The sequence below is a fragment of the Monocercomonoides exilis genome, assembly GCF_001643675.1.
Source record: "Monocercomonoides exilis strain PA203 chromosome Unknown scaffold14-1859848, whole genome shotgun sequence".
NCBI lineage: Eukaryota > Preaxostyla > Oxymonadida > Polymastigidae > Monocercomonoides > Monocercomonoides exilis.
The window spans coordinates 971,202-996,977 of record NW_027150559.1 but is presented as its reverse complement, the minus strand read 5'-3'; the positions used below and the strand labels follow the sequence as shown (position 1 = coordinate 996,977).

At 37.3% G+C, this 25,776-nt stretch overlaps 7 protein-coding genes across 7 annotated transcripts; 5 read left to right on the top strand and 2 right to left on the bottom strand.

The window, feature by feature from the left end:
• Window positions 1-120: 120 nt before the first annotated feature.
• On the top strand, window positions 121-2,164 carry MONOS_5789 (uncharacterized protein; the record flags this gene model as incomplete). The annotated part of the gene is made up of 1 exon (XM_067875968.1): window positions 121-2,164. The coding sequence occupies one exon, from the start codon at window positions 121-123 to the stop codon at window positions 2,146-2,148; it is 2,028 nt and encodes a 675-aa protein (XP_067730394.1). The 3' UTR covers window positions 2,149-2,164.
• Window positions 2,165-4,353: 2,189 nt separating this feature from the next.
• On the top strand, window positions 4,354-13,007 carry MONOS_5788 (uncharacterized protein; the record flags this gene model as incomplete). Its single annotated transcript, XM_067875967.1, has 3 exons — window positions 4,354-4,375; window positions 4,489-5,807; window positions 5,889-13,007. The coding sequence occupies 3 exons, from the start codon at window positions 4,354-4,356 to the stop codon at window positions 12,384-12,386; spliced, it is 7,839 nt and encodes a 2,612-aa protein (XP_067730393.1). The 3' UTR covers window positions 12,387-13,007.
• A 582-nt stretch (window positions 13,008-13,589) lies between these two features.
• Window positions 13,590-16,253, top strand: MONOS_5787 (uncharacterized protein). Its single transcript, XM_067875966.1, has one exon. It carries the CDS (start codon window positions 13,642-13,644, stop codon window positions 16,147-16,149), a length of 2,508 nt encoding a protein of 835 aa, XP_067730392.1. The 5' UTR covers window positions 13,590-13,641; the 3' UTR covers window positions 16,150-16,253.
• A 1,149-nt stretch (window positions 16,254-17,402) lies between these two features.
• Window positions 17,403-19,046, top strand: MONOS_5786 (uncharacterized protein; the record flags this gene model as incomplete). Its single annotated transcript, XM_067875965.1, has 1 exon — window positions 17,403-19,046. The coding sequence occupies one exon, from the start codon at window positions 17,403-17,405 to the stop codon at window positions 19,044-19,046; it is 1,644 nt and encodes a 547-aa protein (XP_067730391.1).
• MONOS_5785 (uncharacterized protein) lies at window positions 19,015-23,344 on the bottom strand (the record flags this gene model as incomplete). The annotated part of the gene is made up of 10 exons (XM_067875964.1): window positions 19,015-19,353; window positions 19,484-19,750; window positions 19,885-20,099; window positions 20,255-20,450; window positions 20,588-20,667; window positions 20,770-20,913; window positions 21,027-21,930; window positions 22,026-22,183; window positions 22,303-22,730; window positions 22,815-23,344. 10 exons carry the CDS (start codon window positions 23,342-23,344, stop codon window positions 19,219-19,221), a joined length of 3,057 nt encoding a protein of 1,018 aa, XP_067730390.1. The 3' UTR covers window positions 19,015-19,218.
• A 584-nt stretch (window positions 23,345-23,928) lies between these two features.
• Window positions 23,929-24,579, bottom strand: MONOS_5784 (putative large subunit ribosomal protein L29e). Its single transcript, XM_067875963.1, has 3 exons — window positions 24,516-24,579; window positions 24,292-24,397; window positions 23,929-24,226 (listed from the first exon to the last, which is right to left on the bottom strand). The coding sequence occupies exons 2-3, from the start codon at window positions 24,391-24,393 to the stop codon at window positions 24,011-24,013; spliced, it is 318 nt and encodes a 105-aa protein (XP_067730389.1). The 5' UTR covers window positions 24,394-24,397; window positions 24,516-24,579; the 3' UTR covers window positions 23,929-24,010.
• Window positions 24,580-24,762: 183 nt separating this feature from the next.
• Window positions 24,763-25,745, top strand: MONOS_5783 (putative AN1-type zinc finger protein 5). The gene is made up of 2 exons (XM_067875962.1): window positions 24,763-24,905; window positions 25,073-25,745. Exons 1-2 carry the CDS (start codon window positions 24,841-24,843, stop codon window positions 25,596-25,598), a joined length of 591 nt encoding a protein of 196 aa, XP_067730388.1. The 5' UTR covers window positions 24,763-24,840; the 3' UTR covers window positions 25,599-25,745.
• Window positions 25,746-25,776: the final 31 nt, after the last annotated feature.

Sequence of the window (25,776 nt, the reverse complement as noted above, 5' to 3'; positions counted from 1 at the left end):
TTTGAAGCGCATTTTAATTTGGATAAATTTGCCTACAAAATTTCTATCTCTGGAATAGAAAAATCTCCATTTCCATCTCTTGTGCCAGATCTTCCACCTTTTTCGGAATTTATCTCTCAGATGCTGTATGTATTGACCTCTCGTTTTCTAATAGAATCTGCCGACACACTGTCGCAAGCAAAAACTTCTAAAAAGCAGCAAGAGACAAATTCTTCTGTCAGAGACATCAGTTCAAAAGATTCCACCGAAATACTAAATAAAGAAGGGAATGTCCGAATTACAAAGATGCAAGTACAAGAAGGTGGCACACTTGTAACAAGATATTTTGTTGAATCTTTTGCTTCATATTTGGAAGTGATTGGAACGAGGTTGCTTTCTATACCCATTCGAAGATATTTGCAAATGTCTGATTCTCCTTTAACAGTTGAAGAGTACAAAATATCAAAAGGAGCAAGCGCAAAACTTAATGAAGAGGAAGCATTTCATTTTGGACTGCCTTTAAAGGGATCACAGAAGATTATAACCGTAAGTGACAGGATTGGTTGCTTAATGCGAGAATTGCTGGCATATTTTGAAACAAAAAGAGAAGAAATTGAAGCGTCAAACTTAATTTTAAAGGTCAAAGTTAATGATATGTGGAGATCATTTATATCAGGAGAAAAGATTGAAGAAGAAGCAAAAAAGGAAGTGCATATGAAAGGAAAGTACATTAAATCTCTTCGTTTACTGCTAACTTCTGTATATACGCTTTTATTCTCCAGCTTCGGCCCACTTGTTGGGTCTGCCTTACATTTAATTGGCTCGATGTTGGGGACAGCAGGGGTTCAAGTGAGCGTCTGCTTGATAAAATGGTTTGGTGCGTTTCGAGATTCTCTCCAGATTGAGCTTGCAAAAAAGTTAATGAGTTTTTCGAAAAATGAAGAACAGAAAAATGAAAATGTCTGCATTCAAAGAGAGGAAACAGCGAAAGATACCCTTCTGTTGTATGTTCTTCAGCAAAATGGTAGAATATGGACTGATACAAAATCTCATAGTGCGCTTCAAGAAAATGCAGGAGTGCTTATGGGCCAGCTTATTAATGCATTTGCGCCAACGAGCGTTCTTCGACTGGCAGGAGTATCAGCATTGAGACATGCAACGGCAGGATCAGAAATAGTTGAAAAGTTGCTTCAGTATTTTCTTGAATATTGCATTGGCAATGGAAGACTTGGTGAGGTTCTGAAAGTTATTGGATCTATTCAGCCAATCAGAATTTCTCAATCAACCGGAGGAGGAACAAAAGGAAATGATAATTTATCAGTCGTGAAGGTTCATTCTCCTTTGACTCCTTTCAGCCGAGAACTTTCTGAAATGTTATGCTCGTTGCCGCGGCGAAGCAGTTCTCGAAGCATTGGAGAAGCAAGCTTAATGGATGCAATAGAGGTGCTTGGGTGGTGCTGTGAGAATTTCACATTCACTCTTGCTGAGCATCTATTTAGGCCGACGATATTTTCTTTTGCGATTTATGTTGCGTTGAGTGTAGATACACCTGTTCATTCGTGGCTGCTAGGGCTGGAGTGTGAGGAATGCGAAAATTTGAGTTCTGAATTCAAGTTGCAGGAATTACAGAAAGAAAAGAAGAAACGAAAAACACCAGTGAAAATCGTGCTAGAAATGATAAAACTGCTTGTGATGGTAGGAAAAGAAAAACCTGAAATAGTTTCATGGGTAAGGGAGGAAGCCATCAGCAGACTTCCAGGATTTGCACTGAAAGTGTTGGGGTTATTTTCAGCAGAAATAAGAATGACTGAACATGAAGGGATCTTTGATAAGGGAAAAGAAAAGTATTTAGTTCTCTCTTTGGATCTGTTGAGGATTATGTTGGATTGCTTAAAAGAGGTTGGAGTGTTTTTGGAAGAAGTTACCACGGGAAGGATCATTTTGCCTAAATCATGCCCTCCTGCAGAATCATTTGTCGGGCTTCAAATGCCTGAAAAAGGGAAAGGTGAGTATGGAACAGTAGTTATGGGAAGCTCTTCAATTATTGGTAGAGCTTTAAAAACGTTTGTGAGTGAAGCTTCATTTCATGATGTAGGAAAAGAGATTTTTCATTCCGCAAACTCACTTTGCAAAACTTTTGAAGCACTTCGTTTCAGGAATAAAAAATAGTTATTAAAAATATTTGTATTTGAGAAATTATTAGAATTAAAAATATGAAAAGAATGGCTGATAAAGAACATGTAATTTATTTCATAAAAAAAGAAATGATGAGTTATTAGGGAAAATATGCAATTTTTGAAATAAAGGAGTGGTTGAAAAGAAGGTTAAAGGGAAATGTGCGTTCGTTGTGATTACATCTTCGAAAAATTTCCAAAGATATAAATGATGGGTTATGATCTTATTGTTTTGCATTTAAATTCATATGGCAAACTTTAGTCGAAAAGAAAAATGTGATATCTTACAAAACTTTTATTAAAATATCAAATTTTTACAAGTATTAAATTTTTTATGGCTTTCTATACAGTTTGAAAGATAATTTGTTATTTTGTGTTCCTTCGTATTTAGAGGTTGCAATCTAATTTAGAAAATAATAACATGCAAGCATTTTTAAATTTTCATCAAGATTCTATTAAATTTTCTGTTTTCTGCCTTTCTTTATGAAGAAATTTGTGAAAAGGTTAAATCAACTATTTTGCTGTTGAGTATCCTTCATTGGTTTTCAAAAGCAATTTTGTGGTTCACAACTTTAAATATTTATTTGCAGAATTGAAGTTGTTTGGATATTTGCGAAACGTTGCAACAGGCATGGAAGAATAAAAGATTGTTTAATTATTGATGCTTTCACCGAAAATCAGGCAGTCGCAAGGATCTTTGCTTTCACAACGAAATGCATGAATATGGATTTATATCTTTAGGAGATTAGCAAATATGAGGTGTTTTGGAAAGAAAACAATACAGAATAGAATTCAACAGAGCAAAATTACTGAGTCAATTAGAGATTGTTCAGAAAATGAAAAAATAAATGCGTCCAACATTTCCTTGAATAGCAGAAAAGCGTTTTCTGAGAAGCGAAAATATATCATTTCTTAAATCATATTGATATTTTGAAAGCAAACGTTGAAAAAAATAAGAGAAAAAGAATGAGTAAGATAAAATATTCAACAACCACAACAAAAGCAATTAAGCATGGAACTGTGGCTGGCAACTATGGCTTTTAAAGAAAAATATCGATACATAATTTTTATTGATTTGAAGTTACAAGAAATAATACGGGTCATATTGAATATTGAAATATTTCTGCGCATTGTCATTTTCTTCAAAAAAGCCAATCGCATCACAGCTCAATAATGAATCTGTTATTTGTGATTGTTGCAAGCTGCTTTGCCATTTTTAGCTCAAAAGAAGCATTTGGCAAAGAAATAAACCAATTGGATGCAACAGTTATGCTGCAATTACAACAGTTCAACAATAATTTCAGAGCGCAGCAAATTCTTCAACGTTGTTCAATTCTCTCGACTCTTCAAGTGATAAATTCATCTCTGAGCGCCTCAAATATTATGCAGTGGCATTCCGAAAGAAAATCATGTTTTTTTGTTTGCAAGGGAGGAAAATTAAACATCAAAGAATATACAATTTCATTTTCATCCAAAAATAGCCCATTTGCTCTTGATGAAGGAAGCATCCATTCTGCGAATCTTTCTATCTTCACATTCAAGCCATTTGCTCATATTCCCAGACTTTTTTGCTCGTCCTTGCCAAAGAACTTAAAAAATAGAATTGGAGAAATCATCCTTTCCGATTCTTTGTTTTCATCATATGAACTGATGTCAGTACCATTTTTAGCGCCGAATGTTAGTTGCAATGTGAAAGCATCTCATTTGATGATGGCGAACATTTCTGTTGCTTCCGATGCACAAAGAGAAATGAATTTGAGAGCAAGAACAGAAACAATGATTGAGGGCTGCTCTTTTTTCAGAGTTTGGGATGTGTTTGATGGGGGCATAGCAAGGTCGGTGAACAGTCCATGTGCATCGTTGAGAGCAAGAAACTCCTCATTTGAGTGCTGCTTTCGAACGACGAATGTTAATGAATCAGGAGGACGCAACATGACAAGGCAGGAACTGGGAGCTAATGAAACACATTCTTTCACTGATTGTGAATGGAATAACATTTATGATGAATTACGTGGAAGTGCTATTTTTTTGTATGGAAATTCAACTCTTGAGTGCAAAAAATGTACTTTTATCAATATGAGTCATTTAGGTGATGGGGCTGTTGATATTTATTATTCAGCTGGAGCGAAAATATCAGAATGCAATTTTTCAAATTGCATATCAAATGGTAATGCAGGAGGGTTGCTTATATATGAGTTAAATGGAGACTATTTCATTTCTGAGTGTGTCTTTTGTAAATGCATTGCTTCAAATATTGGTGGAGGATTATATATTTATCAGCTATCTGGAAGTTTGAATGAAATAATTGAAAAATGCAAATTTATTGAAAATGAAGCTGCTATTTATGGCGGAGGGATATACTTGCAGGGGTTATCAAATCCTTGCGCAATCACTGAGTGTCAATTTGATGGAAATGTTGCAAATGGAACTATTGAGCAGGTTGTTGAAAGTGGAGGTGGAGGAATCCTTTTGAGAACATTGGATTGGATTGAAAATAATCCATTTCCAAATTTTATATCATTTTGTTTATTCACCAAGAATATAGCTACATGTGGAGAAGGCAATGATATTAAGATAATCTTCTTGCTTCTCAATTGTTCTCCATTTGAGTCATCGTTCTCAACAACATCAGCAAAAAGAGTGTATTACAACGGAAGCCAAACAGATTACGATATATGGCTTCCAACAATCAAAACAACATATGCCAGTTCAGATGGAATTGCAGGACCAGTCTGTGGAACAACACAGGCCAGCCCATGCAACACGATTGAGCAGGCATTCAACATGATTGAGAAAGGAGCAGAGGGAACAGTGAATATTCTTCGATCGACCTATTCTTCAATGGCCCTGTTCATTGGAGGGGGAGATATTTCATTCAAAGGCGAAAGCGAGAGCGAGTGTGTCATTTCCACAGAATTATTGAATTCCCATGAGTGTTTGTTCACATTGGATTCGGGATCGATGGGATTGTCTTTGGTGACGATTCGACACAACAGTGTGGAATCATCGTCTTCATTGTTTGCGATGAGAACTGCAGCACAGAAACTGACACTGAAAAATGTGATTATATCAGGGGCAGAAGATGGGCAGACACACTCATTTGATGCTTCACCGTTCAAAGTGATATTTGAGAAAACGAAGATGGAAAACAGTTTGATTGAGGATATTGGACTGGGAGATTGCACATTGTTTGAGGAAGAGGAGGAAAGTGGAGTTGGGAGAGAGATGCTGGGAAATGTGACGATCCAAAGGATCTGTCGGATGAGAGGAGATGGGATGATATTCAGCACTCTAAGCGAGAGAAGCAATTCATGGGAGCTGGAGAACACCACATTCAGAAACTGTGTGTGTGAGGAGGGGAATGGAGGAAGTATTGCTTGGAGAGTCGATGAAAGTGGAACATTTAAGATTGGCAGAGGAGAGGTGGCAACGGTGATTGGGGAGTGTGGGGCAGAGAAGGGAAGTGGGGAGGAGAAGGGAAGAGGAGGAGGGGTGTATTTGGAGTTGTCTTCTCCTTCAGTTGTGTTTGAGATTGTGAATGTGGTATTTGAAAACAATCAAGCTGTTCATGGAGTGAATGTGCTTATTGCTTCGAATCAGCTGGAGTTAATTCCGAAAGGGAGATTTGGATTTGTTTCGCTTTTGAGCGAGGATGTGCACGAAGTGGAGGGAGTGGGAGACACAAACAATGTAACACTGGTGATTCCGATTGTGTGCTATCTCTTGGATGTTTAGAGGAGTGAGATCTATGTTTCATATTCAGGAGTAGATCATCCTCGGTGTGGACACACATTTTTCGAGTGCCGTACACTGAACTGTCCGATTGAGAGGGAAGAGAACACACCAGCAGATGGAGCAACAACAACAACAATCAAAATTGGAAATGGAGTTAAGGTTGGTTCGACAGTTGTCTTTTCGAAAACCTCAAGAGTGATTGAAGGAACAGGGGATGATGGATCACTTGTTGTTAAAGGAGAGGCAGCATGCAAAGGAGATGAGGAAGGATGCGTTGGAGTATTTGTGGCGCTGAAGGAAACAAGAATGAGGAAGATCGAGCTGGTGATGCCATCTGTTCTTGAGCATCATGAGGCGATATTCCAGTTGAAAGGAGAAATACTGAACTTGAGTGAATGTGTTGTTGGATTTGGAGTTGGAGAGAGTTATGTTGGATATAGCTTGCTGGTTGTGGAAAAGGGAGAAGCAAATGTTACTTCACTGAGACTGGCATCAATGAGATTTGGAAAGCCTGTGATAAGAGTGAATGGGGGATGGTCATCTGTCTTGTTGAAGAATGTGGAGCTGAATGATATGACCTTTGAAGGAGAAATGGGATTTGTTGTTTGTGAGGGAGGAAGCACGTTCACAGCAGAAAGTGTGATTGTCAGTGGATGCGAAACGGGAGGAAGCAGTATGATTTGGGCAGGGAGCAGTTGTATTGTTCGAATGAGGGAGTGCTCGTGGAGTTCATGTAATTTTGTTGATTCAGGGGTGATAAGAGGCAGTGAAGCGAAGGAGATATCTATCTGGGGATGCAATGGGAGCAATATCAAAGTCAGTGAAGGAGATGGAGGGATGATGTGTGGAGTGGTTGGGGAAGGTGGTGAAATAGATGTGTGGAACACGAGTATTGAAGGATGTGTGGTAGAAAAAGGGAATGGAGGAGGGATGAGAGTGGAATTGAAAGGTGATGCACAACTGAAGATCAGGAGCGAAACAGAAGTGACGCTGATGAAGAAGTGTTCGGCTGGACTGGAAGGGACAATGAATGGAGGAGGGTGTGGAGGAGGGTTGTGGGTGGGGATTGAAGGAGAGAGATATGAGTTTGATGTGAGAGGAGTAAGGTTTGAAGAGAACAGAGCAAGGAGTGGGAAAGATGTGTTTATTGTGTGTGATGATTTGAGGAGGGTTGTGAATGGAAGCAGTTTCTCATTCAGTGGAGGGATTACTGATAGAGAGAATTCGCTGATAGGGAAGGATGGGCAGAAGTTTGTGAGTGAGGTTGATCTGTTCATATTCATTGATGGATTCAGCTCATCTGTGATTGAGGTGGAGAGTGAGAATGGGGACAATGGAATGTGGTGTGGGATGGAGAAATGTCCGTGCAGGAGTGTGGATTATGGCATTGGGAGGCTTGGTGGAGAAGGAGATAAGAAAATAGTGATAAGTGGGAGCACGAGTGTTGAGAAGGTGGGAGATGTGAGTGGAGTTCGAATTGAAGGGAAAGACAACACGAGAATGAAGGTGGTTGTGGAGAAAGGAATTGAAGGAGAAGGGGAAAGTGTTTTTGATTCGAAGGGATTGAGTGTGTTTGTGAATGTTGGGTTTGAATTGCCTGGATTATTTGAACAGAGGAAGGATGTGGTGATAAGCTCATCAACAGGAAGTGGTGTTTTGGAGATGGAATTGTGTTCGTTTTTGATGCTGGAAGGGGAAGAAGAGGCGATTGAATATCGAATCATCAGAAGCAGTGGACAAGCTGTGAGGATGAAGTGGATATCAATAAATAACATCAGGACAAAAAGGTGTCTGATGGATTTTGCTCTTCTTGGGATGGAACAAAATGGAGCAGAGGGAGAATCAGTGAGCATCAGCAACTGCTCGTTTGGGAGCCTATCAGTTGTTGGTGCAGATGAATCAGCTGTGATATGTGCAGAGGTGAAGAGGGTGATGAAGATAGAACAGAGCAACATGAGTGACATCACAGGAGGAGAGAGCATGAGTGGTGGGGCAGTGAGGGTGAATATCCTTGACTCAGGGATGATTCATGTGAAAGAAGGGATGATGGAGAGGTGTTTGACAGAGAAGGTGAGCGGTGGGAAAGGAGGATGGATATATGTGAATTGCAGTGAAAGGAGGGGAGGAACGCCATTCAAGTTTGAGGGAGTGAAGTTTGCTGGGAATGAGGCATTTGTGGGGAAGAACATGTACATTTTGGATTCAGATCTGAATGTGACAGTGAGGAGTGAGACATTTGCGATTGATGTTGAAGGGATGGAGGACGATCCGAATCTGTTTGTTGGAAGTGATGAGAAGCGGACAAACACGGATCTGTTGCGATTTGTGATTGAATACAAAAGTGAGAGGATTGCTGTGTGGGAAAAGGGAGATGATGTTGTTCGATGTGGAAGTGAAGAGGATCCGTGTGAGACATTGGAGATGGGATTGAAGCACGTTGAGAGAGGAGGAGAGAGAAAAGTTGTGAGAGTGAAGGAAAAGATAAGAGCGGAAGGGGAATATGATCTGAGTGGGATTGAAGTGGAATCAGTGGGAGCAGAATTTGATGAGATGGAATATGGAACAGTTGTGTTGGGGAGTGAAGGAGAAAGTGGAGCAAATGTGTGTCTTTGCAACAGTGGAGCAGTTACTCTGAGGGCACTGGAGATGTGTGTGATGAATGTTTTGGAAAGTGGGGAATCGGGGATGATTGTGAGTGAGGGAGGGAAAGTTGAATGGGAAGATTGTTCAATCTCATGGAAGGGAAAGAAAGAAGGATTGGGAGATGTTGCATTTTGTGTTGTGAAGAAAGGAGAATTTGAGATAAGGAGGTTCAAAGTGCTTTCGTATTTTGGGAAGAGAAGTGCATTTGTGGTTGGTGGAGAAGTTGTGAGCGTGATTGATGAATTCACAGTGATTGAAGCGAAATTGGAGAGAGGGAGTTTGTTTGAAATTGAAGGAGATGGAGCAAATGGAGGAGGTGAGATAAGGATGAAGAACTGCAGTATTGGTTCAGTTGAAGGAGAAGGAGCTGATCCTTGTGTTGTTTTGAGCAAGAGTGGAAGTGGAGTGAAGCTTGTTGTTGAAGATTCGCTGATTGAAGGGTGCAGTTGTGGGAGAAGCACAAAGGGAGGGGCGATGCTGTTTGAGTTGAATGAAGGAGGATTGTTCGATGTTGTAAACACGAGTGTGAAGCAGTGTGGATGCTCTGTGAGCGAAGGGAAAGGAGGCGGGGTGTATCTGAAGACTGAATTGAAGGGTGAGCTGGATTATGTGTTTGATGGGGTGACATTCCGAAGGAACATAGCAAGCATTGGGAATGATGTGTTCATTGTGTGCGACTGCATCGAGAGGCAGATCAACGAAACACAGTTCAACATCGACTTCCGTGATGTGGAGTTCATCAGGCAGAATGCGATCTATGGGATGGATGCGGGAGAGCACAAGGAGGAGGCAATTGATCTCATGAGTCTTATTGTGAAATACCAGTCAGACACGATTGTGGTGTCGAGCAAAGAAGGGAAAGGGGGAAGCAATGAGCAGCAGTGTGGGAAGCCTTCACTTCCATGTGCAACGATTGGGTTTGGGCTGAGACATCTGACATACGATTTCTTCAGCCAGATGTTTGTTGACGAGGAGTCAGCGATTGATGAGGAAATTGGACTGGACACACTCACACTGAGTGGGATGCATGAAGTGCAGAGTCGAGTGGTTGTGAAAGGGAGGATGAATTGCAGCAAAGAGATGATTGTGGAAACAACCGGGCAGGTGTATTTGCGATGGATTCAATTCGCATTTGAAGAAGTGGAATCAACGCCAACTCCACTTCCAACAACGCATTCATCATTCATGAAGATAAGTTCGGGAAAGACATCGATCAGCATGTGTTCATTTGAGGGAGTGAGCTTGGCTGAGAGGGAAATTGTGGAAGTACCATTCTGTTTGATTTTTGTGGAAAGAGGGAAATGCTCAATGGGGAATGTGAGTGTTTCGTGGCTTTCATTTTTGAGTGAAGCAGCCATGATTATGGAAGAGGATACTGAAGTGAGTGGGTTAATATTAAGAAATATTGAAGCAAACAAAGACTGTTTGAAGATCAGTGAAGCTGGGAATTCGAGAATGGAAAAAGGATGGATGGGAAGGGCGAATGGCGATGAAGCAGAAATGAAGAACAGAGAGAATAGTGAATTTTCATTTTCAATTCTGTCATCTTCATTTGAGAACATCACATGTGTGGATGAGGGTGCAGGGGTGGTTGATGTTGAGAAAATGGAAGGAAATGTAGAGTTTTCGAACTGTTCATTTGGTGGGTGCACATCAAAAAGAAAGAAAGGGAAGATGATATCTCTTTTGATGTGCAGAAATATTCTGATGAGGCAATGCTTGTTTGATGGTGAAACAAATGAAAATCAATCGAATGAAGAAGTGGATGTGTGCAAATGGAATGGATCAGTTGTTGAGGTGAAGGAGAGTTCAGGAGTGATAGGGGATACGAGTTTTGTGAACTGCTCTGATGGAGGTCTTTCTATTTTGGGAGGAAGTGTGGAGATTGATGCAGAGAATTTCACAAACAACAACCCATCAATTGAAGGATACCCATCAGCCAGGAGGAACATTCTCTGTTCAGATTCAGGAGTATTAAATATGATGAGTTTGAAAGGTGGAGATGGATGGGAAAGAAACACATCACTGTGGGTTCTGGATGAAGGATGCGAATTGGGAGGAATTATTTCTGAGAGAGCATCATCTCTGTTCATCCCGGTCGTGGAAGAGGCGAGGAATGAGACGGCATCTGAGGGAAGAACAATCATCACTTTGATTGGGAGACTTCTTCTCCCCTGTAATGTTTCGTTGAAGTTGTGCTTCAGGAATGGAAGGGAAGAGGTGGTTGAGAGCTATGGGATTGGTGAAAAGGAAAGTGTGTCAGAGAATGAAATTGTTGCAGTTGTTTCATCGGTTCAGATGGCAGCAGTGGGAGCAGAGACAGAAGTGAGTGTGAGTCTTCTGTTTGGAAAGATTGACTCACCTTCATCGACTGATTCGTTTATCCTGAAGAACAAAAGTGAAACTCAAGGAAAGGGAGATGACAGAATTGTTGAAGGAGGGAAAGAGGGAAAATCTTATTGGTTGTTGATCGTGATAATAATGGGTTTCATATTGTTGATTGTTCTTATTGTTTCCATCATTCTGGCCATTCGGTGGAAGAAGGTGAAGAATGAAGCAGAAGATCTGAGAGAGATTGTGAATGACAACATCAGAAAAGATCCGAAGGCGTTTGAGATGGTGACGATGGAGATGTCGCCTGAGGAGCAGTGGAGGAGAGCCGAAAGGGAGGCTGAGAAGAAGAATGAAGAAAGGATCAAGAAGAGGGTGAATGAGAAAAGTTTGGGACACTCGGAGTCATCAGAACATCTTCTATCTGAGAGTGGATCAACTGAATATATCCTTGGAAGAGATTCAGACAAGATCCCAGAATGGGCATTGGAGAAGGTTGATGAAAAAGAAGAAGAGACAAGAAAAAGAACACCATCTCCATCCATTTCATCCACTTCAACCACTTCAACAACTGATTCAGATTCCACTTTTGTTCGTGGGGAGGATTTGTGTCCAACCACCTCATCGATGTCGAATCTTGTGGATGCAATGGCCTGTTCTTCTCCTCATGAAAAGCTGATTGTGGATCTGAGGGATTCACTGTTCATGCTGCTTCATGGAAGGAATGAGAAGAAGGAAATGGCGATTGGGAGTCTTCAGGAAAGAGAGCAGACAGCTGCACAGATCCTATTCTGGGTGGCGAATCTGGCGCTCCATTCCTTTGACGAAATGGAAAATGAATTATCTTCTCTTGCCAATCTAAGTCCGCACATTGTGCTGTTCTCAGAGCACATGGTGATCTGCATTGTGATGCATTCAGACTTCTCATCTTCAGACTCAGATTCATCATCGATCTCATCAACAACAGTTGTGACATCTGCAAGTGATGATGATGATGATGATGATGATGACTCTCTGCCTTCATCAGCGTTTGAAGAAGAGAATGATTTCAAAAAAGAGTGCTTGAGGTGGAAGGCACCAGAATTGTTGATCAACAAGAAGATGGGAGCAACAAAGGAGTCAGTGGCATTCTCGATAGGAATGATGCTTTGGGAGTGTCTGACGCTGGAGATTCCGTTTGGTGAATACGAGGCAGAGGTGGCGGGGCAGAAGATTGTGAATGGGGAGAGGCCGAATGTTGAGAAGATCCGAGGGAGTGAGCTCTATGAGGTTGTTTGGTCATCGATGGGAAAGGACTGGAATGATCGTCCGACACTGAACGAGATGAAGCGGGAGTTTTATGGGCATTTCCCGGCAGGGGCTGTGATTGTGACGATGTCGGATGCGATCTGTGAAAGGGATGGGGAGAGCACGAGAGAGAGGGAAGGCAGCTTTGTGAGTGGGGAAGAAGGCTATTCGACAGTTTTTGAGAACACATCAGAGACAACAAAGAAGACAGAAAAGCAGGAGATGAAAGAGCGGTGAAGAGGCATAAATCAGAATCGTGCGAAACAAATGAGAAAGAGATCAAAGAATAATGTGATATATTTTGTATCAAATAATCATTGGGAATGTTTGTGAGTGCGTTCTGTTATTTGGTGGTTGTTTTTCTTTTCAAAGAATAAGTGGATATTAATAATTTGTTGAGAAGAGGAGTTTGTTTTATTTGGGATGGAAGTGATTTGATGATCACGATCAGTTGCTCACAACTCAAGGGATGATTGTTGCCTTTATTTGAAAACGAAATGTTGGAAACAGTTGTTTGAGGAAAAATGAGCAACTGATGGTTTTGTTCGTTTTATTATTTTGTTGGCAAATTTGGAAAATGTCAATTGATTTCTGATTGAAAATTTTTGTCCGATTCGATTATATTTTTACACACCAAAAATTTTTCAACATCGAAAAAGTCCAAATCAAAATTGAAAAACTTTAATTCAACATCGATAATTTTTATTTGAAATAGAATAGGAAAAATATATGTAGCAAAATTCAATTATTTTCCAATTTTTCGTATTTTTTTGTCAAATTCAGAATTATCTCAGATGTTTATCTATTGTTGAATGATTTGAGAAATTTGATAAGTTCGAACATGCAATAACTTTTTGATGTTATTTTTTGTGTTTGGTTGAGTGCAATTTCAAAAATTGGAATTATGTCAAAAAAAACCTACACATGCGAACAGGAGATAATGAGTTATTTTACTAAAAAAATGGAAAAGATAAAAATGTTTTTTATCTTGTTATTCATTTAAAAAAATGAGGAATCAATCTCATTTATTAAAAACGAAATGTTCAACAATTATTAGTCGAATTAAAAAACTCCAAAAAATATGCGTTTTCAATTTTCAAAATGAGAAAAGGGTCAATGAGTACAATACAAAATAATTAATAGAAGCACTTCAAAACAAAAGAAAAATATTCTCTATAAATCAACGTTTTTTATTATCAACATCTTTTATGAAATAATATCAGAATATTTAACTTGAGCAAAATTGAAAATTTCTTTGAATCTTTTTCAATTATGATTAATAATTGGTGTTTTTAATTTAAAGCAGGATGAGAAAACTGGCCCTCTCAGTTTACTTTTTCCAATTTTCCTTCTAATAATTATTAAAACTACATGAAAACGACAAAAACAACAAAACAAATACCATTTGAGTTTGAGACATGAATAAAATAAATATGGGTGAAATTATTCAGTGAAAAAAATTGTTTAATACAATATTGTTATTTGTTTACAGATGGAAAGATACGCAACTCAAAAGGAAAAAGATTTTTTTCGACAAGGAGCAATAAATTTACCTAATACAAAAACATTTCTTGATAAATCAAAACAAAGTTACACTTTCCCTGAGCAATCCGCATGTGTTTTAGAAACTGGCTCAGAATGTGCAAAACATGATTATAAAGCAACTTCAAAGATTCAACGTCGAAGAAAAGTCTCAAAGAAAGAGAAAGATGAGAAAATTCAAAGTTTAATTCATGAACTGTCAAATGTTAAACTAACAAAAACAAGGGAATACTGCAACATCAAAAGAGAAGCATTATCCTCTCTCAACAAAAGTTTTGAACAAGACGTTCAAGAACATGTTAAAAAAGTGATCGATCCTCAAATGATGAATTACGCAGAAATTGTTCGAAGGAAGATTAGTTGCTTGTTAAAAAACCACTTTCCTGGATTTTTTCATTCTGTCCAACTTTTTGGTTCAACAAGAAGCTCCATTACAACTTTGACTAGCGATATAGATCTTGTTGCAATTCCAAAGAATGGATATGAAAAGCTTTCTGCATCAGGCAAAAGACTTTTTTCTCAAGACACACCTTACAAACAATCAAATCCGAAATATGAATTTAATTTTGATCACAGTTCAAAGTTTTCAGATGAAACAAGGGATGATCTTATTGAACTATCAGATGATGATTCATCATGCGAGTCATTGTATGAATATTTCACAAGAAAGGAAGTCGAAGTTCGTGACATTGCAAAGTATTTGGAAAGATGCGGATGCTCTATTCTTAACCTTATCCCACACGCTCGGGTTCCGATTGTGAAATTTAGAGTTTATTTGGATTCGATGGAAATAAATGAATTGGCAATGGAAAGTTTGTCACTTGATAGTAAGCCTTCAAAACATAATCCAGTTGCTTTATCGCACTCGTCATCAAAGCAATTTGACCTAACTTCATCGTTGTCGTCGTCGTCATCATCATCATCATTTTCTAAATCTTCTGCTTTTCATTATGTACCAAATAAATCAAAAACGCAAGGAGAATCGTCTTCAACTCTCTATAAGGAGTTTGATTGCGATCTTAACATTGGCAAGGCTTTGGGAATTTTTAATTCTACGTTGCTGAGGACTTACTGTCTTTTGGATGAACGTGTGCTGCAATTGTCTGTTCTTGTGAAGGAATGGGCGAACAAAAGAAGCATCAGCGAAACTTTCAAAGGATATCTGTCAAGCTTTGGTTGGACGCTTCTTGTGCTGACATTTCTGATGGAATGCAGTCCGCCAGTGATTGTGTCTTTGCAGGACAAAGCGTATCTTTATGAGTCTGGATGGAGAGAACCAGAGAAAACTGATGATGTGTCATCTAAGAAAACCGAGAAAAGAAAAAGCGCTGGAAGTAGAAGGCAAATGCAATATGAAAACGTGGTTGAAAGCGATGTAGATGGAGAGCATGTGCTTTTCAGTACGGATGTGAATGTGTGGCTGGATTTGGAAAGACGGAAAAGAGTGATTGACAGCATTCGCGAGAGAACCAGAAAAACCGAAGGGGTTCAAATCAGTCGCAAGGAGCGTTGGCCATTTTTGCATGATTTGGAAGAGAAAAAAGACGGAAGTGATGTAAGGAGGCATATTGGATTTGATTGCGAGAAGACAGAGTATTATGAGGGAAGTTTCAAGGACGAGGATTTCACAGAAGAAGAGGAATCAGAACAAGGCACAGAAGATGATGATATCTTTTGGGATTCCTTTAGTAAATATTGTGGAGAGTCTTATTCACACACAGATTCTTCCAGTTTGCATTCTTCAACTAGCTCACGTTTCTGTAATAAGAAAATTTCCTCTCCGATGCAATCATCATCACGTTCAACTTTCTCTTCTTCCTCTTCCACTTCTTCTCCTTCTTTTTCTTCTTTTTCTTCTTATTCTTCTTATTCTTCTTCTTCACCGTCACCATCTTTATCTCTATCATCGTCGTCTTTATCAACTGCTCCATTTTCTACACTTGCTTCATCGTTGAAAACTTCTGCCTCAACTTCTTCAGCAAGAGCAAACTCTTATGAATCATACATCAACACGCAGCCGTTATCTGAGCTTTTTTATCAGTTCTTCTATTTTTACACGCACGTTTTCCAGCCATCGAAGCATGTGGCCAATATTCGTGCTGGGTGTGTGCACCTCAACAGCGAAAGTCGTTCATCATTTATGTATGGAAGGAGTCAAGAAAATAGAAAAGTTGTATTTCATGAAAAAAATACTCGTGATGAAATGCTCATTTCTAATGTACCAAATTGGACTGATGAGATTTCGACTCCAGATCCGTTAAGATATAACATACCTTTTTTTATTCAGGATCCGCTTGAAACTTACAGAAATGTTGGAGACACTATAAGACGTACAAGTGAAATCATGCATTTAATGGAGGATACGTACAATAGATTAAAATGTGGATTGCCGTTTAAAAGGTTACTTGAAGAATTCGACAAAAGACCCAGGAGACGACGAAATAGGAAACAATTGTGATTTGCGCAAACATTGTTTAATTCTCTATTTTGTTGTATTTTTTATTATCATTATTGTTTATTTTTGTTTTTCAGTTATAAAAACATAAGTTATTCATCTGTAAATGTATTGATTATTTTCTTTTCGAAGACAAGGAAATCGAATTTATAAGATTTATGAACATGCTTTTGCAATTTGCTTCAAAGTTCGAAATTAAAACTTAAAAAATGTGATTCAATTTGAAATAAAATCTATGAGAAAGTACAAATATATAAAATAGATGGAAATTAACTGGCTTTTGACAATTATTTTTTGCACTTTCGTGTGAACACTTTCATGGTATTCAAATGCATACCTGCCTAATTTCAGCATTGATGTGTTTTTCACTTTTATAAATGAAACAAAATTAATGTGTAATTTATTATTAAAAATCTGAATATTTTTGAGATAAATCTGTCATCTTGAATGTCATTATGCAAATCAAAAAGACACTTTTTTTCTCTTTTCTTTTTTTTCTTTTTTTTTTTTTGTGCGTGTGTGTGTGTGTGTGTGTGTGTGTCAAATTATTTATTTTTTTAAGCTTTAATTAAATAAATATATGAAAAATCAAAATATGCACATCATAACTTATCATTTGTGTCACTGCCACTTCCTCAATATATTGCGAATGATTAAACCATTTATTTCAAAAAATATGTTTTCTCAGAAAAATAATTCATGAATCAAAAACCCTTAATATATTAATGACGTATTTTTATCTTCGAATTGCATCGTTGAAGCTATAACAGCAGTTTAAAATATGTTTTTCACGCAAAAGGTGTGAATTAATAATTTTTGTAAATGTTCAAAAAGGAAAAATTATCTTATTTCTTTAAAAAAACAAACATAACTTTGTTTTTTGAAAAAATGTAATTTAAAAGGTCAACAATTTGCAAGCGCAAACGAAATCGATTCGCGATGGAATAAATGGAAAAAAATTGACTGATTCTTTATTTTTGACAAAATATACGTCAGAATCATCGAAATCTTCATATCCTTTCACTTTTCAATGTTATGGAGATCTTAATGAAAATGTGAATCAAAAGATTGGATGTTTACAATTGCCAAGTACTTGTTCTTCAGAACCAAAGATATCTCATCCTTGTTCAACTTATGCTTGCTTAACATTTGAAAAGAATCCCGGAGAAAAAAACAAGAAAGATTTTTCTCTTGCTTCTTCAGTTAGTTCTCTAAATTCATCTGCTGAAAAAGCCACTTCACATTTTAATTATCCTATGAAATATAGCGAAATGAATCCAGCAAAACTTGAAAGTTTCACAAGTTTGAAAACAAAGCAAGTTGGAGAGTGGGCAATAGGTCCCATTACTATTTCACCAGAATCTCTTTCACCATATTCTACTTCTTCTTCGACAAAAGCTGATATATTTGAATATCATTCACTGGAGTTCGAACAAATATCTGATGTTCCAGTCTCAACTTGGCATCCAGTATATTTTCGCAACAAAGGTGTATCAAATGATGTGAATGTTATCGTCGAAGGAAGAAAATTTTCTAATATTTCCCAACTTCAAAAAAGCGTTATGATTCAAAAGTGGAAAGACGAAGACGAAGAATATTTGATGAACTCAAGAAAAATATCGACTCTGTTCAATATAAATACTTTAGAAGAACCGAAGGTGGGCGAAAATACTCATTCATCATGCGACATTCCATGTCAAAATAAAAAGAAAGCGAAGCTTGAAAAAATACGTTCAAACACATTAAAGAAGCAGATTAAAGAAGCAATAGTGTTTGAGAAATTATTTGGTGAATGGGTGAGAAAAGATTGGATTACTGATGAAAAAGAACAGACGCTGTGGAATGAGATCGAACAGAAGATTATGATGAAGGAGCATAAAAACGAAGATTTATCAAGCAGCGAGCATGCTCTGCCAATGACAGTCGAGGAAATGAAAACGTTGCTTCAAGAACTGAGCGAATCTAGCGAAGATGGAACTAAGCGCAGCGAATTGGAACTTCTGATTGAAGAATCCGAAAAGATCATTAAAAAGGAGCAGAATTGGAGCGAATTAACTGATCTGGAAAGGTTTTGGATTCAAAGCGAGAAAGACGGAAAACCAATCAATGTTGAAGACAAAAAGTCTGTTAAAGATGATATAAGTCCTGTTTTACCTTCGAAGCAAGAAAGATTTCTTTCATTAACAAGTGTTCAGAGAGTGAATGAGATACCACCAGCTGAACAAATTTCAGACTTTTCTCGCAAATCTCAATCGTCTTGGCACAGTGAAAATGCTTTTGATGGAACTTTCACACAGCTGCATTCATCTTTTAATCCCAGATTGTGTATTTCAACAATGACTGATTCTATTTCGGCTCAAGTTTCTTCAAACAAAACTGGGTCTGCAGATTGCGTGCACAACAAACTATTTCAAAGAGACACTTCGAGTAGCAACTTTAGAAAGTATCCTCGTAGTTCTCCATCTTCGTTTTTCTCCGCATTTTCACCATACGAAAAAGATAATGTTGCAAATGATCCTATCTTTGTGTTTCCTTCACAATTTTTGGAGAATACAACATACATCCCATCTGAAGAGAAACTGAAGAGCTATTCATATTTTTTGAAGAGAGCGCTCTTCTGCACAGTTGATGAAGCGGAAGTGCTTCATCGATTTTCTGATCCAACACTTAGAAACAGAAAGATCAAACGAATGATAAAAAACAGACAGAACGTTGATGAATTTGTAAATGAAGCCACAAAAATGTTTGATGAAGTGCGTTTGCAACCTCCAATTGTTGTTTTTTATTCAAACTGTTGCAACAGAAACTTGTCAAAAGCTTTCGATCGGAGGCAAGCCGCGATCAAAGAATTCTGCACAAATAAAAAGCACTGGCGCATCCGTTATTTGGAAGCGAAATGAAATCGATGAATTGACTACGAAAAACACATGTTTGAAATTCGAAATAAAACAAATGAAGACAAAGGCTCAGTGGAGAAAAAATGGAGCAAAGCAAAGTGAAATGGCGTGAAGTGAAAGAATGGTGAAGGTGGTTGTTTGCTGATAGGCTTATCACAAGAGAAAAGAAGAACTTTCACATTGTTTGAGTTCCGAAATGTGTGGCAAGTTCAGTGACTCCTTCAATTAGACTGACAATTGCAGGAATTGGCTGTGCAGGCGCTTCCATTAACGTTTCGAGAAGCACCTTCAAAAGTGCTGTTTCAGGGGTCTGCTTTGTTGAGATCGATAAAAAGAAAAGAAAAGAAATGGTTTAAAATGAAACGTCGGAAAGAGAAGCAAAAGATAGGGGTGCAAAAATGAGAGTTAAAGCAAATATTTGAATAAAACATAGAGCACACGTCATCTTCATCCTCTTCCTCCTCTTCTTCTTCTTCCATATCAACACCATAAACTGCGCTGCTATCTCTTGTTCTGTCGCCTTTGTGATTCGATTTCTCATTCAAAATGCCGGAGTCTCTGACCGTCACACGAAGATTTTCAACAGCATCTCTCAATTGGCGCATTATCTCACCATTTTCTTTAGCCTTTGCCTCCAGCCGCTCTTGAAGCACTTCCAATTCCTTGCAATGAGAATCCATCAGCTCTTTCACATTTCCCACGCTCAGCTAACGTTCGTGTAATTTTGGTTTTTAACAAAAGACGCATGAGTTAAAGAAGTATGCAAATAGCAAGGCATATAAATTAGAAATTTGAATTCAAAATAAATAGTTCTTTTTTTCTTTATCAATTAACATCAAACCCTTATGTCTTGTTCAATAGCTTCGTGTTCTTTGAGCTCTACTTCTTGCTTTTTGCCTTTTTCAAGCAATTCTGTATATTCAACTTCTTTTTGTTTCAGTGTTTCTTCAGCTTCGATTATTTCAGCTTTTAATTTCTGAACTGATTTGTGGCTTTCTGCTGGATTTTCTCCAGCTGCCATCTTCGCAATTGCAGTTTGTGTTGCAACCAATTGAGCTGAATGAATCAAAAATAAAAAAGTGAATCAAATGAATTAAATTAAAATTTCATGATTTGCAATTAAAGATAAAACCAAATAATAAAAAAATAAAATAAAATAAAAATAAAAATAAATATGTTAATTTCTCTCCTTTGGCATTGAAAAGGCAAACATTCTTCCTTTAATATCAACGAAGCATGTGTCATATGCTGTTTTCTAATGCGCTCAATGTAGTTAGCCACTCGTCCTCTGTGCTGTTCGGCCTGTAGATTTGCAGTCTGTTGGAGTGAATTCAGTTTTTTCTCTGCATTCGAAATGGCAGTCTCAGTTTCTGCTCTGATTGTCCTCCGCTGGATTCGACTTGCATCCTGAGTGAAATTTTACAGTCACTGAAAAAAAAAAAAAAAAAATAGAAATGTATGTGTATATATATTACAAATTCAAAATTTCAAAATAAAACAGTAACAATTTGAAGAATAAAAATTACAAGTCTAAAAATGCAAACGGATTCGGCTTTGAGCTTTGCAAGCTTTCTTTCTAGTTTTCTCTTTCGTTCTCTTTCGCTTCTGATTGCTTCAGTTATTTCTATTAAAACGAAGTTTGATTGCGTAAATAAGCATTATTTATGAGCCCAAACATAAAAAAGAGGGAAAGAATATCATAAAAATCAAAAAAAAAGTTTCATACGATTGATTTCAGCCATTGCTCTTTCTTCTGTCGTTTTGAGGAGTTGCTGTCTCTGCTGAGTGGACGAAGAATGAACTTCTTCTACTCTTTTCCATTCCTCAACAGCTGCGAACAATGCCATCCTGAGCTGTGCTTGTTCATCTTCTATAAATGTTTATTAATTGAAAAGAAATCATTAAGTCGCAATTATTGTTTGAAATATGAGAAAAGAAAGCAAAAGTTCCATAAAAATCACAAATTACTGGTTTATGCAATACCTTGAATAGATTCATTATCCCAGTCCATTGTGGGCGCATCTTCATCCATGTCATCTTCTTCGCTATTGCCTTCTTCAAGCCCACCTCCTTTGCCCTTTCTCCACTCCTCCTCTGTCTGATTCTCAGTCCCTGGAGTGCTCTTCCGTGGAGTTGAGGCTCCTTGAATGTCGCTTTGCTCAAACAACGACGAGTGCTCACTCGGCGTCAGCTCGTCAATCAACATTCCCTCGTTCATTTCTCCGTCAGCCTCGTCATCTTTGATCTCTTTCTCTTCACCTCTGGCAATCTTGTTCCCATTATTTGCCTCGTCTTCTTCATCACTCAAATCTGTGTGCGTGTTGAGTCCGTCTTTTTCTTTCGACTTCTTCTTTTCGTTTTGCAGAGCAGCCTGTCTAATCAGAGCTGCAAAAGCTGTTCCGCTCGGCAGTGCACCTGAAGAAAGTGTCTGCGCAGCGGCTTCATCAGAAGACTGACTTTGGCGAGCTCCTTGCGTCTGATCTTTCATATCAGCAGAAGCCATCAAGGAAGATGTTTTGTGAGGTGTTTGATATGGTGACGTTGGTGGTTGTACGAGTTCGGGTGACAAAATAGTTGATTCATCGGCTTCACTGCCTTTAGGCGCACTTTTTGGTTTTTCTTCTTTTTTAGCTTGAGCTGCCTCTTTTTGCTTCTCTGAATGTAAGTCTTCGAACAGTCTTGTCTTCTTTTTTGTGCGTGGTGTGTGAAGAGGTGTTGTCACGGCTGATATCTCCTTTGGAGGAGAAGTTGATCGGCGGGTGCGCGATGGTGTGGGAGATGGCTGTGATGATGAAACAGCTAGAATCGTCAGTGGCTGCGAAGCAATTGCTGGTGGAAGTGAATATCCCTCAAGCATTGCAAGCTCTTTCATCCATTGAAGCATCATCTGATAGAAAAAATTTTATTTCATTTACATTTTGAGGTTTCAAGAGAAAATTAAATTTTCATTGTGCTAAAAGAGCTATGCTTAAACAGACATACAATTAAGTTCTTTTCTGATGCCTTGTCGATTGGAGCATTGGGAATGACAGCAATTGAAGTGATAGGCGAGTCGCTGCAAAAGATATGCTTCCAAAGCGACGTCTGTTTTGTTGAGTTCCATCCATCGCCTGGTGGCAGCTCGTGACTGGAAGGAGAGGCTGAAATCATATTTGAAAAAGAAAAAGATTAAAATTTTGAAATATAACAGAACGGTAGATAGTATGTATTTGTTCAATAACAACAAAAATTTTTAATGAACGAAAAATGCTTAACATACTCAACAATGAATGTAGCTTTTTCATCACAAGAGTTGCATCCTTTTTCTGCTTAGCATTGAAATGCGAAACAAAAGGAACAAAAGTTTGAGGAAGCCCTGCAGATTCATCTCGCAAAGAACTAGCAGAAAAAGAGTGAAGTGTGTCAGGAGCCAACGGAGAGTTAGAAAACTGCGATTCGATCGGCAAGCAGAGCAGAGCAATATCCATAAAACATCTTTTTTCAGTCCATTGCGATCTTGACTCTGCCTGGCTTCCAGAACTCATTTTGGCTATTGAAGAAGAAGGAGAAGAAGACGCCGATAAAGGCGAGGATGAAGGCAATTGTGATGTTGTTGAAGCGCCAAATTGCTCTGAATGAGGAGTTTGTGATGGTGGGTATCTTAAAAATGAAAGTCGAGCTGTGATGAAAGGAAAATATGATGGATCTCTGAAATAAATAGCAAAAAATAATATTTTAAAGTAATATAGAAATAATAATTGTATTACTAATCAGTGATAGTTAATGCATAACTGTTTGAGTGCGTTTATTCCTGCTATCTGAATAAGAGAAGAAAGATCGTTTGTGCTGTGTATGGGATGACAGGAAAGAGAAGACATCGGTGGCCTAGGTGGAAAATCGCGTATTATCAATGAATTAGCTCTTGCCTTTTTCTGACTTGACAAAGCAGAAGATAGTTTCAAATAACTTGAGGTGACTTTTTTTGGAGTTGACGATCTTGTATTTACAGACGGAGACTTAGAATTCAAAACCTCTCTGGTTTGCCTATCAAGTGAAACAGGCTTATTTGTGATTAGGTCAATGATCGTATCACCAATAACCGCATATATAGAAAGAGATAATTCGTGTAGCTCGTTTTGATGAAGCAAAGGTATTTCGCGCGACATAAATGTTGCAATAAACTCGTAGAGCGATGAGAAAAATAACAGATCATTTGAAATTAAAGGTGTTGTTGCCAAAGGATATTTAAACATCCAAGAAAATACATCAAGTCCTCCGCACAACAGTATTGTTGGGGATATGTTTGATACAAACTGATTCATTAAGGGATTAAAAATGGAAGAAGGAAGCTGAATGGAATTTGAATGAAATTCACTGTCATGGCAACGACTGTATTGTTAAATATTCATGAAAACAAGTCATTCAACAAGTTATATAAAATCAATCAAATAAAACGTAAAATTCTCAAATAAATCTTGGAAAGCATACGAGAAAGGAAAGCTTTTATAAATTTTCAAAATATCATGAATAAACAAAAGAATCAAAATAAAAATGAAAAGGTGATACATTTGATACAATCCATCAGCAGATTTAAATTGAACATCTGTCTTTGAATGTGTAATTGGTTGAAAAGTTTGTGAATTTGAAATAATCACGGCCTGGGCTGAATACTGGATATATACGTATATGGAATATAAATAATATGAATAGATTTATATTATAACAATTACATTTTGAAAATAACAATAAATAATTACCTTTAATAGATAATCAGCCATTTAAAAAGAGAATTGAACTCTGTATGGGCTTGATCTGTTTTTAAAAGCAGAAATTTTTATTTTAAACTTTATTGAAAAATATGCTCCTTCTCTTCTTCCTTTTCTTCCCAAAAAGCACTTTACAAAAGTTATCTTTGCAAAGCCAGTTGTACAAGAGATAATTATGAATTGAAAAAACCAAAATTGTATCAAAAAAAGATTTACCCTCTTCTACTTCTTTCCGGCTTTCTTCTCAGCTTTTACAACTGGAGTGGTCTTTTTTTCTGTAACTTTTTCTTCTTTCTTTGCTATTTGTTGAGATTTTTCAACTTTTGCAGTTGCTTTTTTTTCCTTCAATTTGCGGTTTCTATCCGCAACAAAACGAGCAAGATTTACTCTGTTATGTTTACGGGCGAAGTGAAGATTTCTCAGGTATTTTTGGTCCATCTGAACAATTAATTTAAAAAAAAAATATTGAAAACGCTTAATTTTCAAATTCTTCCAACACAAACATATCTGCGTGAAAACTGTCCAGTGCTCTGGGGTTTTTTGATTCCATTTCTGTGTGCTTTATGACTTTGATTGTGATTTGTATGATTCTTTGACTTTGCCATGATTCTTGTGAATCACATTCATTTTTTCATAAAAAGTCAAAAAATTTGAAGAATAAAAAATACATTTAAAATTTATTCAAATGTTGCTCAAATATTATCAATAATTAGTCAAAAAAGCATACAAAACAAATCAGGAAAATTGATCTTCTTCCAACAATGGATTATTTTTTCAAATTTTTATTTATTATTGAATGGATCATAAACAAAAAAAAAGTTAATTCATTTTAATCCGAACAAAAGCTTATTGATATTAATGAATATAACGACTTTCTGGAGTTGTTTCTATACAAAAAAGTGCAATCTTTGTTTGTTACTTAAATATTTTTATCGCTTTATCTTCATCTATTCTTTAATTTTTTATGGAGCAACAGATCGCTCATTCTTTTAACTCTTTTTTGCTTTTGAAAAAAGATATTACTTACTAAGCCGAGAAAATTATATATATAAATGAGTTCAAATTCTTCAAATCCTTCTGTACCGTCTCGTTGTGTTGCTGGATGCGGATTTTTTGGGTTTGAGAATAACAGAAAAGTGACATGCTTTTATGAAATATTAAAAGTCGATTATTATAATGCAAATGAATTATATTTATTTATTAACACATATTTTTAAAATTGCTTTATTTTAAATACGATTCTTTTCATTGTATTTTTCTCTTTCGAAAATGTTATTAATTTAGAAATCCTGCAACAAAAGGTATGTGCTCAAAATGCTATCGAGAATATTTGACAGCGCATCCTGAAGAACAGCAAAAACTTTCTCCTGTGAAGAAATCTTCATTGTCCCCTCCTCCAGTGATTCCACCACAAACTATTTCTCCTCCTCCGCAACCAGTTCCGATTGGGAGAATGACATCCCCACCACCTAGTGGAGTTTTTGAGTCCGCAACATCTCCATCGGTAAAACCTTTTTCAATACCTCCAATTTCAACTTCTCCGGGTCCGTCACCTTCTTCGACTACTCCACCACCTCTTTCACCTTTTTCCCCATCTGTTTCACCTTCCTCATGGACAGGTATACGATGTGGACAATGTAATAAAAAATTGGGATTAATGCACTTCGATTGCAAATGCGGTAAAAAATTCTGTTCTCAACATAGATTTCCTGAATCACATTCATGCACGTTTGATTGGAAGCATTCTGAAAATCCTCAGCTTTCTAAAGTTCTTCCAAAACTTGAATCAGAAAAAGTGCAAAAGATATAAAAAAACAAGCTAATATCTTGCCTTTATACTTTTTCATTTTTTAATTCTACATATATATATATTTGTTGCATTTCATATGTTGTTTAAGTTTATGTAAAATGATTTTTTTTTTATCATGTCCTTTTCAAAGATTCTTTTTTCAGAATTGATTTTTTTTTTTCTAATGAATTAATTATTC